The sequence below is a fragment of the Mesocricetus auratus genome, unplaced genomic scaffold (genome assembly GCF_017639785.1).
Source record: "Mesocricetus auratus isolate SY011 unplaced genomic scaffold, BCM_Maur_2.0 Super-Scaffold_100028, whole genome shotgun sequence".
In the NCBI taxonomy this organism is placed as follows: domain Eukaryota; kingdom Metazoa; phylum Chordata; class Mammalia; order Rodentia; family Cricetidae; genus Mesocricetus; species Mesocricetus auratus.
In genome coordinates, this window is record NW_024429209.1 from 13,268,336 (window position 1) to 13,286,162 (window position 17,827).

Here is a 17,827-nt window from a genome sequence, read left to right on the forward strand (position 1 = left end):
TATTTGAATTTGTAAGGAGTAATAGAGTAGGTAGGGCATGATGGTGACACCTTTAATGCCATCACTCAGGAGGCAGAGGCAGGTGGGTCTCTAAATTTCAGGCCAGCCAGGATTGCATAGTAAGATCTTTCTCTTAAAAAGTGAGCTAGTGCTTCTATTTTTAGTTTCAGTTTTTTGAGACAGGGTTTCTCTGTGTAGCCCTACTGTAGACCAGACTGACCTGGACCCCTCTGCCTCTGTCTCCTGAGTGCTGGGATTAAAGGTATGCGAAACCACCACCCAGCTCTTTTTTTGTTTTTTGTTTTTTTTTTCAAGGCAGGGTTTCTCTGTATAGCCCTGGCTGTCCTGGAACTCACTCTGTAGACCAGTCTGGTCTTGAACTCACAGAGATCTGCTTGCCTCTCTGGCAAGAACCAAAATGCTTTTTTATTTCTTAAAGATTTATTTATTATGCATGCAATGTTCTGCTGGTGCCAGAAGAGGGCACCAGATCTCATTACAGATGGCTGTGAGTCACCATGTGGTTGCTGGGAATTGAACTCAGGACCTCTGGAAGAGTAGCCAGTGCTCTACCTCAAAGCCATCTCCAGTCCCAAGAAACAAAATTGTTAATTGGCATCCTAGAGTTTTTATGTCATATATTACATTTAGAAGGGAATATACAGTTCTTTCTTTTTATTTTATTTATGTTTTTGATACTGAGTTTCTTTTAAGATATTTTACACAGGTGGTGGTGGCAGCACATGACTTTAATCCCAGTATTTGGGAGGCAGATGCAGGCAGGTCTATGAGTTCAAGGACATCTGATCTACATAGCTAGTTCCAGGACAGCCAGGGCAGAGAAATCTGTCTTCCCTCCTGCCCCCTCCCCCCAAAAAAGAAAAAGATATTTTAATGTAGAATTTAAACATGAAGTTTAAGAGAAAGAGGGGTACTTGTAAAGAAAGACCCTGAGCATAGACTTCTTTGGTATCACCAAATAAATATACATGTCTCTAAGGAAAGAGTTTATGCTTTTGTCAGATTATTAAAACCTGTTGTTATTCCTATAGGAAGAAACTGAGGGATGGCAACTTCCTCCATTTTCCTTGGTAACCTAAGATAATAAAATTAGTTGTATTTTATCTGTGAACCCAGATGAATGTGAAAGTGACTCCTATGTCACTTGCTCATTGATGTTTCTCTTTTAGGTTGAAGATGAACCAAACAAAATTTGCGAAGCTGATCGAGTGGCTATTAAAGCCAATATAGTGCATCTGATGCTGAGCAGCCCAGAACAGATTCAGAAGCAGGTAATGCTCCTTCCCTGCGTCTGAGCTAGACCCAGGGAGGGGGGCGCTCCTTTATGAGGCTTTCTGCTAATTAAGCCATTCCTTCCCTAGCTGAGTGATGCTATTAGCATCATAGGCAGAGAAGATTTCCCTCAGAAATGGCCTGACTTGTTGACAGAAATGGTGAATCGCTTTCAGAGTGGAGATTTCCATGTTATTAATGGAGTCCTTCGTACAGCACATTCACTTTTTAAAAGGTATAAATATCCATCTTTATCTTTTAATATGGCTCTTCTGTTACATTAGTATAATTTTCTGTGTGAAATTTTTTTTTTTTTTTTGGTTTTACGAGACAGAGTTTCATTGTATTGTTTTGGAGGCTGTCGGACCAGCCCAGCCTCGAACTCACAGAGATCCGCCTGCCTCTGCCTCCTGAGTGCTGGGATTAAAGGTGTGCGCCACCACCGCCAGCTGCTATGTGAATTCTTCTTTGAGTATGAACATCCTTGAGTGACAGATCATTATTGTGTTGTTTCTTCTTGAGTAAGAACTTTCATCTTGCAATGCCCTCTTTCCTGTGAGTTAGATTATTTGTACTTAGAATTTAGAAGGCTGTCTGTCCTTGATCATCTAAATTAACAGAAAGTTGTACTCCTGTGCTTCTTTTCCATTTTCTAGATACCGTCATGAATTTAAGTCAAACGAGTTATGGACTGAGATTAAACTTGTTTTGGATGCCTTTGCTTTGCCTTTGACTAATCTGTTTAAGGTATGGTATGTCTTGAAAATTACCTCATATTTTAAATTGCTCAAATATGTGTATAAATTTTAAATGGGTTTTTTGTTTTTGTTTTGTTTTGTTTTTTGAGACAGGGTTTCTCTTTGTAGTCCTGACTGTCCTGGAACTCGCTGTGTAGACCAGGCTGGACTCACAAAGATGCGCCCGCCTCTGCTTCCCGGGTGCTGGGATTTAAAGGCGTGTATCACTGCCACCCAGCAAGATATTGTTTAAAAAACTTGTTTGATAGTGCAGCATTTCTTTGAGAAGAATTGCAATCCTGTGCAGAAATGTGGAGTGAGCTTCCATATTGTACCAGTATCAAGTTCTGACACTTTTTTGGTCTGCTCCCTTATTTTTGTAGGGATATTTAAAAACAAAACCCAAGTATCCTATCATTTCACCCAAGTAAGTTATTGACCATATGTGGAATTTAAGTAACTACATCATTTTACAGAGCACAGGCTACTTTCTTTGGAATGTTCTTGGTGTTTATAAGAATCCTATAAAGTTGAAAAATTTTAACTCAGTTTTTTTTTTCTAGTCAAGAGCACACAAATAGTAGAGTGACATTTGGGTTTAAGTCTGACTTTCTTTGACAGAACTTTTTTTCATTTCTTACCTTCACAGAGGATAGTGTGTAGTAGGCAGTACACCAGTAGGAGCTTCTACAGGTGTTTTTATTGTTAAAATAAAATTTTTCAAAAATTAAGACAAAATGTAATCAGTTTTTGGATTGGCAGGGGGTTTTATTTTCTAACAATGTACAAAGTCTTAGCATGTCTGCAATCCCAGCACATGGGAAGCAGAGGCAGGAGGATTGGAAATTTGAGGCTATCTGGGCTATATGAGCATGATCTCAGTCAGTTTGGTTTCTATGGTGAGACTGTCTAGAGAAGAAAGAATCTTTATCCAGATTACAGTGAATGAGATGAACATACTGTTCTGGATATTCTGTTACAAATGCTGCCACTTTTTTGGTTGTGGCAGTTCATTGAAAAAACCTTAATATTTTTAATTCTAAATTCCAGAATAAAGCAAGTAACATTTACTTTGCATAGTAGGTGTGCAAAATAAAGGAATTTTTAGATTTATTTATTTTACTTTTTATATACAAATGTTTTGCCTGCATGCATGTATATTCACCATGTGTAAGCCTGTTGGAGTATCTGGAACTGTAGGTTCTTACCCACTGTAGTACTTTTAACCACTGATCATCTAGCTAGCCCTTCTCTCTACTCTTTGTACCTCTGGCTAGCTTGAAACTCACTCTGTAAACCAAGCTGGCCTCAAATAAAAGAGATCCACCAGCCATTGAGTCAAGAATTAGGTGCCACCACACTTTTCCTCCTAGGATCTCATATATAGCCCTGGCAGACCTCGAACTTAGCATGTGGACCAAATGGGCCTTGAACTTAGTGACCCACCTGTGCTCTCTGAGTGCTGGCATTAAAGGTATGAGGTGTGTTACACCTGGCATTTTTAAGATAGTCTCTTATAGTTCAGACAAAATGCTTGAAGTTTAATAATTGATGATGGCCTTAAACATCTGGTGATCCTGTTTTTATCTCCCAAGTAGCTAGGATCATGCGTGCACTACCCCCAACAAGGTTATATGTTGCCAAAGATGAGACTTTTGGCTTCATGCATGTCATTGTTGTTCTACACCCATTCTACCCCACACTTTTTTGTGACTAGGTCTTGAGTAGCTCATGTGCCCCCTGAACCTTGGAATCCTTCTGCTTGTACTTGGATCACAGTCTTGCCCGACCACACCCAGCTGTAACTCACTAGTAGAATAATATTCCTTATGAGTAATGGAGACTGGGTTCTATGCAGATCTCTGGCCACCCAAGCCATTCCTGTGCTGTCTATGTGCTTTGTACTATTCATGTAGAATCACAGGCTCAAAAGTAGAGGCAGATGTAGAGCATTGTACATAAATGCATTCTGCAGTTAGGATAATGCTCAGTTGGAAATGATCTCAATACCAAACAATAGAAGACTATTTTGGTTTTTTGAGACCGGGTTTCTCTGTAGTTTTGGAGGCTGTTCTAACTTGCTCTGTAGACCAGGCTGGCCTCAAAATCACAGAGATCACCTGCTTCTGCCTACGAAATACTGGGATTAAAGGTGTGCGCCACCACCACCCATCAAGAATTTCTTAATCACAGAATAGAAACTGTTTTTGTTTAGCATTTATATATGTACACATAGGTGATGGAAAGCTGTTCAGAGTGTTAAAGTTTGGATTCTTCAGCAGTGCTGTTACAGTCAAATTAAAAACATTACCTTATTTTTCAAATTTTTGTAAGGGAATATATGCTACTATATAAGGCCTCATTTGGAGAAGATATCTGGGTAGTCTCGGCGTAGTACAAGGCCGTTTCACTAAGTTCAGCATGTTGACTTTATGACATACTAAAACCATGTTCCTAAATTCCTTCCCAAGGCTACCATTGAACTGTGCAGCACCCATGCAAATGACGCCTCTGCCCTGAGGATTCTTTTTTCTTCTTTGATCTTGATCTCAAAATTGTTCTACAGTTTAAACTTTCAGGTAGGTTTCATTTGATTTCTTGATTTTGGTTTTCTTTCTGTGTGTGTGTCTCTCTCTCTCTTGACTTTAAACATACAGTCTACCTGGCAAGACTGCTTTTCCCAAGCCTTATTTCATGTTTTGTTTCATAGGGATTTTTTTCCGCTCTATTCATTACACATCCACAGGGTTGTATTTTAGTAGTTCTTGGACGTGGTGCTAATGGGGGAAAGGCTACCAGTGAAGCTGTTGTCAGGACCTTTTCTCTATCGTGGGTCTACAGTGAAAACTACTTTGAACAAGCTATAAAGATAATCCTAAGAAACTATGTATTTGTGTAAATGAACAAGAAGAAGATCGCAAATCTTAATATCATTTTAAAATGGAATTAGAAGCAATTGGGAGTTGCTTATGAGTATTGAGAACCAAAAGTCACTTAGTGATCCCTTCAACATCTTCTCTCTCCTATCCCTGCCCCAATTTTTTGAAATGTATTACAGAATTAGATTTCTGCAGGCCAGTAAGATAGCATGTAAAAATGTTTCATTGCATTTTACACCCAGCATATACATGGTGGAAGAAGTCCAACTCCCAAACATCTTCTGACCTCTGTGTATGTGCTGTGGCCTGTGTATGAACATGTGCACATTGAGACAAAAACTAAAAAAATAAATATGATTTTTAATTTTTAAAAGGGTTTTTTATCTGTGTGTGCATGTGTATTTATTTACTTATTTGTGGATATGTTCCCTGTGTGTATGGGATGCCTGTGGAGGCCAGAAGTGGGCTAGAGTTACAGGTGCTAGAGACCAGACTTCGGCTCTTTGGAGGAGCAGCAGGTGTTCTTTTTGTTTTGTTTTTTTGTTCTTCTAGGCAGGTTTTCTCTGTGTAATTTTTGTAGACCAGGCTGGCCTCGAACTCACAGAGATCTGCCTGCGTCTGCCTCCTGAGTGCTGGAGTTGAAGACCACCACCGCCGGTCTGCAGCAGGTCTTCTTAACCACTGAGCCATCTCATTGTTCTCGTATGCTAGTGAGGGGGAAAAGCTCTGACAGTAATAAGAACCAAAGACATGTCAGAGGGAATGCTGGTAACCACTGCGTTGTAGCAGGAAATGTCTATCATGTTTGTTACCAAGATACTGTCTCTAGTTATTATTCTTTATGCTCTTTAAAAAATTATCTTTTTTTTTTAGATTTATTTATTTATTGTATATACAGTGTTCTGTCTGCATGTGTGCCTGTAGACCTGAAGAGGGCATCAGATCTCATTACAGATGGTTGTTGGGAATTGAACTCAGGACCTCTGAAAGAGCAGCCAGTGTTCTTAACTCTGACCCTTCTAAGAGCAGGGTGTGCTCTGACCTCTGAGTGTCTCTTCAGCTTTTTTATTTAAGTTTATTTTTCTGTATGTGTGCATTCAGATGCCATGTGTCCTGTTCTTGATTCAAAGATTCTAGATTCAGGACTTTAGGACAAGGAGAGGGTATTAACTGATACACGTTCATGCACCAAGATAAAAGAACTGGATTTGGCCCTTGTACTATGTGGGCTGTGCCTGTTCTTACCTCAGAACATGATAGTATTTGCAGTGGTAGTGGGAGACTTCAGCAAAGGAAATTATTAGGTGAAGGTGACAGATCTCCAAATAACAGACCCCACGTGTGTGTTGGACTGACTAGGAAAGTCCTTCACTGAGTACTACTGGATTTTGCTGTTGTTATCATTTAGTTTAGTTTTTTTTTTTTTTTTTACGTGAAAATTCAGGAAAAAAATAAGTTCGTTGTCACAGCTAGGAATCCCAGTGCTTCAGAAGAGGGTACTGAACTGTACTAGAGAAAATCAGCACTATATAAGAAATCAGAGTCTGGACTGCTTTTCATCTTACAATAAGCTCAATAGTTGGGAGGGAGGGGGATGTGCTGGTTATGAGTGTGCTTTGTAAACATGGGCTTCATGCCGATCCTCATGGAACCCTTAAGGAGTAAATAGATGTAGACTGAGGCACCATGATCCAGTGGTGGGATTTTCACTAAGGGTGCAGGACAGACATCATACTTCAGACTGGTTCTTCAGCTGCCACAGACTAAAGTCTACACTTGAGCTTACAGGCGTGGGCAAACAATTAATACATTCAAAAGTCTCAAGTCCATGATTATCCTTCAGGATCTCCCTGAATTTTTCGAAGATAATATGGAAACTTGGATGAACAATTTTCATACCCTCTTGACATTGGATAATAAGCTCCTACAGACTGATGTAAGTATTTATTGTTGAAGTCTTTAAGAATTATTTTTGCTGTATAAAATGGAATGTTGGAATGTTTGCTTAGCATTCATGGGCTCTGGATTCAAAACAGCACAAAAAATTAGTTAAAGACTTTTCTTGGGTTGTTAATAGATAAAATTCCACAAATGTAAGAAATATTTGACTGTGATATGTAGAAAATTTCTTACTGTTATGGGCTTACATTCCTTTAATCCAAGCTCTGTCAGAAGATTGGGAGTTCAGTGTCATTCTCAGATTTGAGGCCACTGGAAGGGTTCCATACCCTGATACTAAGTTTCTCTGCTGATACAGTAAGTCAAATCATTATCAGCAACAAGGAGAAAAAGCTTTTAGTCAACTCAAGAATTTTGAGACTCTAGATACCATGATGCTTGCCTATAATTCAAGTACTTGGAATGTTGAGGTCAAAGAATTATTAGTTTGAGGCTAACTTAGGACATATTGAAAGACTAAGCTTGTTGTTATTTTGTTTTCTTTTTTAAACATTTAATGATTGAAGCAAAAATACACCTGAAAGCAAAGCTTCTGGAAAAACTATTTGTTCTTTCCTGTCTTATATCGTTCCTCAAGCTTGACCTTGGCTTCCCACCTTGCCTTACGTTTCAAGGCTGGATCTCTAAAGACATCCTTATTGACAACAGTTTTGTCCAAAGGGATGTCCACAGAGTACCTTGTGGTCATGAGGTGATTATAGTTAAAAACTTTCACAAAAGACTTGATCTTTGATCGCTTGGCAGCTGCTACTTTTCAGTAATAGCAGTCAATTCCAGCCACCAGAGCATGGCTGTAAGGGCCGTCTAATGACGGCTTTGCGTCCAGAGTAGTGTCCAGCCAGGACCAACACTACTTTCCCGGGTTTCATGAACTTGCCCATTTGGACAGCAAGCAGCCAGTTCCTAACAGAAAGGTGTTGTTTTGTTTTCTTGAGAGACAGGGTTTCTCTGTGTAACAACCAGCCCTGGCTGTCCTAGAACTCACTCTGTAGACCAGGCTGACCTTGAACTCACTGAGATGCCTCTGCCTCCTGAGTGCTGGAATTAAAGATGTTCTGTCACCATCACCCAGCAAGACTATTTATTTTTTAAATGGGGGAGTGGGTGGTGGTGGTACATGCTTTTAGGGGGCAGATACAGGCAGATTTCTATGAGTTTAAGGCCAAAAGAGGTGGGGGTGAGAGGGAGGTTGAGAATTACAGTCAGTGATTAATAAATGATGATTTCATTACTTGTTTATTTGAAAGCCTTTCATAAATTGATGGTAGCACAAATGCTGTGCAATAATTGGTTTGTATTTAAATTTTAAAGATGCCTGTGCCTGAATTTTAGTTTCTTTCCTTCCTTTCTAGCAACCTAAATGTTGTATGTTGAGTTTTGTCTTTTCTCTCATGTGAGGATGAAGAGGAAGCAGGCTTATTGGAGCTTTTAAAATCTCAGATTTGTGATAATGCTGCTCTTTATGCACAAAAGTACGATGAAGAATTTCAGCGGTACCTGCCTCGTTTTGTCACGGCCATCTGGAATTTACTAGTTACAACAGGTCAAGAGGTTAAATATGATTTGGTAAGATGATTAGGTTGAGACAGCATATATTCCTTTCCTGTTTATTTCATACAAAAAAATTAGTCTTGTTTTTAAATATATTCTAATTTTTGTGTTTTGTTTCAGTTGGTAAGTAATGCAATTCAATTTCTGGCTTCAGTTTGCGAAAGACCTCATTATAAGAACCTGTTTGAGGACCAGAACACACTGACCAGTATCTGTGAAAAGGTTATTGTACCTAACATGGAATTTAGAGGTAATTATGACAAAATGAAAAGGGTCTTCAAGGGAGTAAAAGCTGTTCTTTAAAGTGTTCAAACTGGGTAGATGGGTGGGCATGAGGTCCCCTCTCCTCTCTTGTTGTTTCACGGGTGTTTAATATCAATTTAATAAGATGTCACAGCTGTGAAATGATTGTTCCTATGGTTTGTGTGTGTTGGCTTGAAGATAGATGCCTGCCTTGTCTGTTTAAAGTGGAGCCTGTTTTTTTCCTCTTTGTTAGGAAGGTAGGGAGTTGTGATGTCTATCACCCGGGCACCCAGCACTTGCTATTCAGTTGAAATAGCAAGGAAGCTAAGAACAGTATAATGTGGGACGTCACTTCATTTGTGAGTTTTCAAGCCACATCTGAAGGACGGATCTTTATTCTGATGTCTATCTTACTTGTGTTTATCAGTGAAATGTTTTGTTTGTTTGTTTCTTTGTTTTTCTAGACAGCTTGTGTGTGTAGCTTTGGATCCTGTCCTTAATCTATAGGACAGGCTGGCCTCAAACATATAAATCTACCTGCCTCTGCCTCCCAAGTGCTGGGTTGAAATGCATGGGCCACTACTGTCCAGCATTCAGTGAAATGTTTTACCACTTAGTAGTGAATACAGTTATGTTTTGTTTTAATGTACTTACTGGCAAAACAGAAGGTATTCTTAGAATGAAGCTAAACTTTTGAATGTTGTTGGTGAAAGTGAATTTTAGGAACCCTATTTTTTATTACAACCATGATTTGCTTAACACTAACTTTGTGGAGTGTCTGTTAAAGTCATAGTGAAGGGATACTTGTAAAAAGCATTTCTGCTGCTCAGGTGTAGAGTATGGTGACATGTGTTCTGTGGGCTATCTTAAGTTATCAACTTTCTCTGTAGCTGCTGATGAAGAAGCATTTGAAGATAATTCTGAAGAGTACATCAGAAGGGATTTGGAAGGCTCTGGTATGTATATAGGTTTTAGTTGATAGTCACCCTAGCTAGCCAATTCTAAGGCTTTTTTTCCTAATGTGGGGAGTGGCTAATAGTATAGGTTTAGCTATTATTATGAATGTTTTCCTTCTCTAACCCCCACCGTTGTGTCTGTCTCCTTCCTCTCTCTGTCTCTCTCTTGCCTCTTCTTTCTCTTTCACACTCACATACACACAAATATTTTTTCTTTTCTTTTTGTTTTGTTTTGTTTTGGTTTTGGTTTTTTGAGACAGGGTTTCTCTGTGTAATAGACCAGGCCTGCCTCTGCCTCCTGAGTGCAGGGATTAAACGCGTGCGCCACCATCTGGCTCACACAAATAAATCTTCTATCTTTTCAAAATATTCTTTGACCACTTTAATTTCATTCTCATTTTGTGTTTTGGAGAGGAAAGAAGTGGGTTATTTTGTTGTATTGCTGACAGTTTCTTAGAAATCCAACTGGTTACTTCTGTTTCCCAAGATACGTTTTCTTTTGATTTTATAGATATTGATACTAGACGCAGGGCTGCTTGTGATCTTGTACGAGGATTATGCAAATTTTTTGAAGGTCCTGTGACTGGAATCTTCTCTGGTTATGTTAATTCTATGCTCCAGGAATATGCAAAAAATCCATCTGTCAACTGGAAACACAAAGATGCAGCCATTTACCTTGTCACGTCTTTGGCATCAAAAGCCCAAACACAGAAGGTAAATCTTTTCTTGTTGGTTTTATTTCTGAAACACCTTGGCAACCACAGGGCTCAAAAAGAAATAATGTATTCCTCCTCATGCAGCCTGTTCTTCCACAAAGTTTCCTGTGGATGAGCAGAGTGCTCACCTCTTGACCCATGCTGCCTCGCTACCTTAGCAGAGACTCTGTATAAAACACAATTAACTAAGCTAATTACTGTCATAGACAGTTTGTTTTCTGTCTAAGAACTTGGGTTCGTTTCTGGGCTGAAAAGAAAATACCAGCACTCAAGAGACTAGAGGAGAATTGTGAGCTAAAGATCATTGGGGCTACATAGTCAGATCCTAACTCAAAAAAGAAAAAGGAGAAACAGAATGGAGAGATGACTTTGTGGTTAAGTACACTGGCTATTTTTCCAGAGAACCTGAGTTCAAATCCTAGTACCTACATGGTTCACAGCCATCTGTAACTCCAGTTGCATGGAACCACACACCTTCTTCTAGTCCCCTCATGCACCTGACATGTGTGTGGGGTACAGACATGCATGAAGGAAACATTCATACTTAAAAATAGAGGGTTTTCTGTTTTTTACAAAGTACTCATCTCCACTTTCTTTTTAGGGTTTTATTGTTTTTGAGACAGGGTTTCTCTTTAGTTTTAGAGCATGTCCTGGCCTTAAACTCATTTGGGGAAGCAGAGGCTTCCCCAAGTGCTACCACCATCTGGCTTGATGGGGTTTTCTAAAATTGCTTAAATTTCTGATATTATATGCAAATATATTGTGTTGTTTTACTGTTATATATTTCCTTTCAGCATGGAATCACACAAGCTAATGAACTTGTAAACCTAACTGAATTTTTTGTGAATCACATACTTCCTGATTTAAAGTCAAATAATGGTGAGTTTTGTGAAATTGTTTTTTGTAACTTAGAGTGTTATCCTTTCAGTTTTTGATGCTGTGATATGGCAGAAGTCAAGAGCTCTATATCACCGCAACATTCAGAGAGGCAGTGGTGATGTGGTTTCCTCAGCTCGTTTATGGAAAATTGACTTGACAATACATTTGATTTTCTTTTTCTAAGAAGAAACTAGGGATAAGGAGACAAATTGACACTCAGTTTTGTTATCCTCGTATATTTTTATTTTTGTTTTTCATATAGAAAGCAAAAGGAAGTAAAGCAAAGGTAAATTAAAATGAAAGTTTTAAGCTGGGTGGTGAACATCTTTAATATCAGCACACATTTAAATGCAGGCAAAACAAACACATTAAATAAGAACTTTAGCCAGTCAGTAGTAGTATATGCCTTTAATCTCAACACCCATGAGGCACCAGGTCTCTGAGTTCTAGGTCATTTTGATTTAGACAGTGAGTTCCAGGATAGCTACAGCTATATAATGAGACTCTGACTCGAAAGAAAATGAAAGCATGTAATTAGTTAATTAAAAATAAAAGCGCTTGCCCAGGTGTGGTGAGATATAGGAGTTCATAGACTTATAAAGCCACAGGACAAGTTTAAGGCCAGATGGGGATGAATCATATTCTCTCAGAAAAACAAATCAAGTTTAGTTCCAAAGTATGTGAAGTTGATAAGGAGAGTTTACTCTGTTTATGAGTATGCTGATATAAATTGAGACAATTCCTTAAATTGTTTTAATAAAGGATATGACTTAGGCCTATTGTGTGGGAATCAAGATTCACTAGACTCAGTACAGGTTAAGTGAAGTTTATTCAGGGAGAAGGCAATTACACAAGAAGCAGATGGCCTCCGCAGATTCCCACTCCAAGGATCCACCCAGCCTGCTCTCCATGACTTGACCGGAAGCAAGAGAGCCATCTGTGCTGGGACCCCAGGCCTAACACCACTATCCATCATGTCTGCACCTGTGATCACGCCCAGATGGGTGTGGTCAGCGATACTGGTGTTGGCGATATAGATATCTCACTACATAGGTCTGGTGGGGTGTGCCTTTTATTTTTTATTTTTTGTTTATTTACTTATTTATTTATTTTTTCTTTCAAGACAGGGTTTCTCTGTGGGTTTGGAAGCTGTCCTGGAACTAGCTCTTGTAGACCAGGCTGATCTCAAACTCACAAGAGATCTGCCTGCCTCTGCCTCCCAACTGCTGGGATTAAAGGTGTGCGCCACTACGCCTGGCTTATGTTTTTGTTTTTGTTTTTTTTTGTGGCACCAGCGTTTATGGGGCATGAGGGGCATCAGTCCTTCTTTGCTGCCACCTTCCTCATGGCCACCAGCATGTTGCTCAGCTCTTGCCGCTTCCTCTTGGCACACATGTGCATGCCCACACTCTTCTTGACTAACTTGAGCTCTGAGCTGCTTCTTAGACACCTTGAGCAGCTCCACTGGGCACGCAGCCACATACCTCCCAGATCATGTCCAACAAGAACTTGGTGTGCCTCGTGAGGTGCCCGAGACGCTTGCTGATGCTCTTTTCCGCCTTGTGACCCTGTCTGAGGCTCACAGCCATGGGTATCACAGGGCCATAGCTCCTGCTCTCCAGTGGCAGCCTCAATACCAAGGACATCACCTTGTGAATACCATGGATATCTCTGGAGCATGCCTTTAATCCCAGTACCCAGAGGCAGAGGCAGGGAGGTTCTGAGAGTTTGTGACCAGCCTGGTGCATGCATATGACAAGTTGTAGGCTAGGTAGAGTTACACAGTGCAAGTGTATGTACATGCAAGGGTCAGCAATAGCTTCTGTGCGGCCATCATATCCAGCTGACTATGATTCGCAACAGCTGGCTGGTTTTTATCATTACCAGTTTGTTTTTCTGTCATAAGAGGAATTGAAAGCAAATTCCAACTGAATGATGTGAGTTCAGAATAGCGTATTTGTTGGGACACTGATACACATTATGCAGCAGCTAAACTCTAGTCACTTGACCTGTATTAACTCCATTGTTTAAGCTCTCATGTCAATGATTTGTGAGTAATCTTATGTAATTGTGGTTTTGTTTTTTGTTTTTTTAATAGTGAACGAGTTTCCTGTTCTTAAAGCTGATGGTATCAAATACATTATGATTTTTAGGAATCAAGTAAGTGCTTTTTCCCTACCTGGCATTTAATAGTTTCATACAGCAGCTGCTCCAGTCTACTGTGTAATCACTGCATCTAACTAAAAAAACCTTTTAATAACCTGTGATTCCAGATGATGCTTAATTTCCTGAATTGAACCCATAGATTGACTCGTGCTAAACAAGTGTTCTTTTGTTTTGTTTTTTCAAGACAGGGTTTCTCTGTGTAACTTTGGAGGCTGTGCTAGAACTCACTCTGTAGACCAGGCTGGCCTCCAACTCACAGAGATCCGCCTGACTCTGCCTCCCGAGTGCTGGGATTAAAGGTGTGCGCCACCACCACACGCCTCAAGCAAATATTCTCATGTGTATATAGTGTTCTGCCTGCATGTATCCCTGTAGGACAGAAGGGGCACCAGATCCCATTACAGATGGTAGTTAGTATCCAGGCATCTGTCCTGTCCTGTCCTTTGGGTTCTGACAGGATACACCCTCAGCTGCAGCCACTAAGCACCGCCTGTGCACATTCACTACATTCCCTTTTAAATGGGTCCTGCCCACCTCCCATTCTTCTCTCTCTTTCTGTCCCTCTGTCTGTCTGTCCATATCCCACTCCCTCTGCCCCTCTTTCCTCTCTCCTGCTCCTCGTGTCCTGAGAAGCTGGTCTCCCCGCTCCCCTTCCCCTTTATGATCACTTTCCCTTGTGCCATGCATCTTTCTCTTTCGTGCTGCTTTCAGATTGCAACAGTAGTGAGCCATGTGTGGGTGCTGGGAATTGAACTCAGGATCTCTGGAAGAGCAGCTACTGCTCTTAACCTCTGAGCCATTTCTCCAGCTCTATACTCTGTTTTGTGTAATTTTAATGATATTCTATTTATACTTCTTTAATTTACCGTAAAATGTAAGTATGTTTCTTCAAAATAACTGCCAGTGTTCTCATTAAAGTAAGACAACTGAACACAGTTCATTTATGGTCTTCAAAAAAAAAAAAAAAGGTCTTTGGATTCATTTTACTGTTTTAAGTGTATGAGTTTTTGCTTGCCTACATGAATGTATAGACCACATGTATACCTGGTAGCCTTGGCAGTCAGAAGAGGGGCATCAGATTCTCTGCTACCAGTGTTAAAGATGATTGATTGTGAACCACCATGTGTATGCTGAAGATTGAACCCAGGTCCTCTAGAAGAGCAGGTCTCTTAACTTCTGAGCCATATTTTTAGACCTTTACTGTTGTGTTTATAGCCTTAGCAGATTATTATAGTTCAAGGATAAAGGCACCTGTGGCCAAGCCAGGCCACCTGAGTTCAGTCTAAAAGCCCAAATAGAAAAGTGCTGCCTCCTGCAAGCTGTGCTGTCACCGCCACATGCCATCACTAACGCACACGACAAATTTAAATTACCATGTTTAAAATAGCTGTGAATCATTTTAAAGTATGGTTCTTAAAATTATTGAAAGCTGTTTTTCCATATTTTGATGTGTTTGCTTATTTTGCCTTCACTATTTTGTGTTCAGAAAAGAATTGGAGAAGGGAACAAAATCAGTGGGGTTAGTGGCTAGAGTAATGGATCACAACTGTATATATCTTACTCTCTCTTCTGACGTACATGTGGTACATACTCATACACATGAATTAATCTATTTAGCTGCTCAGTGGTAATACACGCCTTTAGTCCCAGAACTTGGGAAGCAGAGGCAGACGGATTTCTGAGTTCACGGCTAGCCTAATATACAGAGTGAGTTCCAGGACAGCCAGGGATACGCAGAGACCCTGTCTCAGAAAACCAAAAGGGAAAAAAAAAAAGCTTTAAAAATTAATGGGCATTAAACCATTCAAGTTTTACTTTCTTAACAATATATCTTTTACAGTACAATAGAGCTGGGTGGTACTTTGTTTAATGTCAGTATACCCGATTTTTCCATTGCCTTTTATTAAAAGAAACGTTGGATTTAGAAGATATGTTCATGTGTTTTTCAGGTACCAAAAGAGCACCTTTTAGTCTCTATTCCTCTCTTGATTAGTCATCTGCAGGCTGAAAGTATTGTTGTCCATACTTATGCTGCACACGCTCTTGAAAGGCTGTTTACTATGAGAGGGCCAAACAATGCCACTCTGTAAGTATTGATTTCTGATTCATTGTTAGTTTAGGGCAACAGAGGGTGTACCTTACTGGTGTGAGATGTCTCTGAATGTTTGCATAATCTCATTAGTATTTAGAAAAACTTAAATGTGCAATGTTTATTCATTTACCTTCTCTTGTTCCAAAAGCATGTAAGGTAACTTAATCAGATAGACTCATTGTGCTAATGAGTTAGAACAAAGGAAAATAACAGTAGTAAGGTTAATGAAAACCGGTGTGTCAGAGGGCCTTGTTTAATGAAGAAGCTCCGGGTCTTATTTGGAGTCTTCTAGCAGCCAGAGGAGATGGAAACATGGAGACTGAGTGTTCTGTGTCCATGAGATGGAAAATGAAGCTGAGGACGGGGCAGCTCTGTGTCTGTAGCAGCTTGTCTTTGCAGGGTCTCTTAATCACTTCTTTCTTTGAGGAGAGGGTGGTACATGTTTATGTGAGCAGTAAAATATTTACTATAACATAAATATAAAGGGAACTGCCCAGTCTACAGTTTTTTCTTTTTGCAATAAAGATACAAAAATATGCACCAAACATTGTTCAAAAAATAATAAAAATAAAATAACAAAATTTAAACTTAAGCATTAACAGATGAAGAAATGGAGAAGGGAGTAGCTCCAAACACATCCAGACCATAAATAGAGATGGCTCAGAAATCAGGAAGCCATATTAAAATATCTGTTTTTAGTTTAGTCAGGTGTACAAAACCCTTTAGAACGATGGGGAGGGACAACAACCCAGAAAACCAAAAAATAAAAACCACACACAAATGTTTCTTTCCCTTTGCCAGTGTGTACATATCTGACATAAGTGCATGGCCCCCACCTCTCCCCAGATTTGGAGAATGTCTCTCCAGTGTCCCCCAGCTTCCTGAGGGGCTGGAAAGAGAGCAGTGGAAAGTAGTAGGGAATCAGGCAAGGTTCTTGGGGGAATGCTTTATTTCTACAGCTGGTTAAAACTAGTTCTAAGTTTCAGTCGTTAAAACTAGGAGGGGGAAGTCCCAGCAGGGAAGCCTGACCACTTCTTTCTTGTTCTCAGCTCAGATATATGGTTTACTTTGAGTAAGTCATTCCTTAGGCACCAAGAAAGTAGTTTTGTGGCCTGATGAGGATGAAATGCTGAGGAGAGGTCTGTTCTTTTCAGGCAGTTTTCAGTGTTATTTCTTGGAACCAAGCTCTCTAAGTAAGACATGGAACATAATCTTAGGCTCTGTGCCTCCCAGCTTTGAGCACAGATGCTCTTAGTGGTCCCTCCGGATGAAAGGACATCCTGAGAGGCATCTTTACGCCCAGAGGTAAATGTAGAGAGTATGTGCTGCACCTCCAAGAAAAGGTGTCTGAAACCCTTGTGATTGTGGGCACTGTTTTCTGTGGTGGTAGATAGGAACCAAGAAGACCTCAGGTTGAAATGATACTGAGTTCACCTAGCGTGTTACACTTGACCACATATGCCTAGTTAGGAGTTTAATGTGTAAGCAGTTATTTACCAGTGTTGCCCACAAGTTCTCAGTGGTGAGAGATGCTCATTTTATGCCAAGAAGTGTGCTGCAGTAGGTGCCCAGGGCTCCCCAGTGAAAAGCTCAACAGTTGGCAGTGACTGAAAGCTGTTTTTTCATCTATAGTTTTACAGCTGCAGAAATCGCACCGTTTGTTGAGATTCTGCTAACAAACCTTTTCAAAGCTCTCACACTTCCTGGCTCTTCAGAAAATGAATATATTATGAAAGGTAGGCCGTTTCCCTGGTGTACAGACCATAATCTAACCTCAGATTATAAGGTAAACACTCTTTAGTTATACATCAGGTTCCATACTTCAAGAACCAGGTACTGTTTGTCCCTCCCAAAAAACCTTTCTGTTGTTGTTCCTTTTAAGTAAAATAAATGTTACTTTGTTAACTACCAACTTTTCAAAAATGTTTAATTTTAGGTTGATGGAATACTACTACTTGTCTAAAAAAAGTATCAAAATTTAATTTTTCCTTTCTTAGAGTTACTTTCAGAGGGCAAAGATCAGCGCAGCTAATAGCCTCTGATAGCTGTGTTCTGCTAAGCGGCAAAGCTGTGTCCTGCTTCATGCCTCCTCCTCCTAGCGATGCTGGCAGCAATAGTGATCTGCCATGCACTGCCTTAGGAGAGTGCCTTGGTGACAACGTTAGCTTCTGGGATCAATATGCATCTTCTCACTGTTACGTCTCAAAGGTCTCATTGCTTTTTGAATCATGACATGTACTTATCCAAGGAACTCCCTGATCTTCGAGCTCCCTTCAGGGCTGTGGATTTGTGGGTTTTAACACCATAAGGACAGCAAAGTGATTGGTGGTCTTTGTTACTGTGTCCCTAGTGTGCA

The 17,827-nt window shown here is 40.0% G+C and overlaps 2 protein-coding genes and 1 pseudogene across 4 annotated transcripts in view; 1 reads left to right on the forward strand and 2 right to left on the reverse strand.

Annotated features, from left to right (window-relative positions):
* The window catches only part of Cse1l (chromosome segregation 1 like), a 41,661-nt gene that overhangs the window by 15,889 nt on the left and 7,945 nt on the right, over positions 1 to 17,827 (forward strand). For all 3 annotated transcript variants that reach the window (XM_005074416.4, XM_040732750.1, XM_013116695.3), the window contains exons 4-16: positions 1,191 to 1,292; positions 1,383 to 1,528; positions 1,950 to 2,040; positions 4,502 to 4,609; positions 6,753 to 6,845; positions 8,267 to 8,434; positions 8,540 to 8,669; positions 9,553 to 9,618; positions 10,130 to 10,332; positions 11,129 to 11,213; positions 13,312 to 13,373; positions 15,329 to 15,465; positions 17,104 to 17,207. In XM_005074416.4, coding sequence (XP_005074473.2) covers positions 1,191 to 1,292; positions 1,383 to 1,528; positions 1,950 to 2,040; positions 4,502 to 4,609; positions 6,753 to 6,845; positions 8,267 to 8,434; positions 8,540 to 8,669; positions 9,553 to 9,618; positions 10,130 to 10,332; positions 11,129 to 11,213; positions 13,312 to 13,373; positions 15,329 to 15,465; positions 17,104 to 17,207 — 1,495 coding nt within the window. The remainder of the gene's footprint in view (positions 1 to 1,190; positions 1,293 to 1,382; positions 1,529 to 1,949; positions 2,041 to 4,501; positions 4,610 to 6,752; positions 6,846 to 8,266; positions 8,435 to 8,539; positions 8,670 to 9,552; positions 9,619 to 10,129; positions 10,333 to 11,128; positions 11,214 to 13,311; positions 13,374 to 15,328; positions 15,466 to 17,103; positions 17,208 to 17,827) is intronic.
* On the reverse strand, positions 7,362 to 7,768 carry LOC106021495 (annotated as a pseudogene).
* LOC110341713 (60S ribosomal protein L36-like) lies at positions 12,531 to 12,829 on the reverse strand. The gene is given in 3 exon segments (XM_040732751.1): positions 12,531 to 12,653; positions 12,655 to 12,679; positions 12,681 to 12,829. Coding segments are annotated over 3 exon segments (270 nt in total). The 5' UTR covers positions 12,803 to 12,829.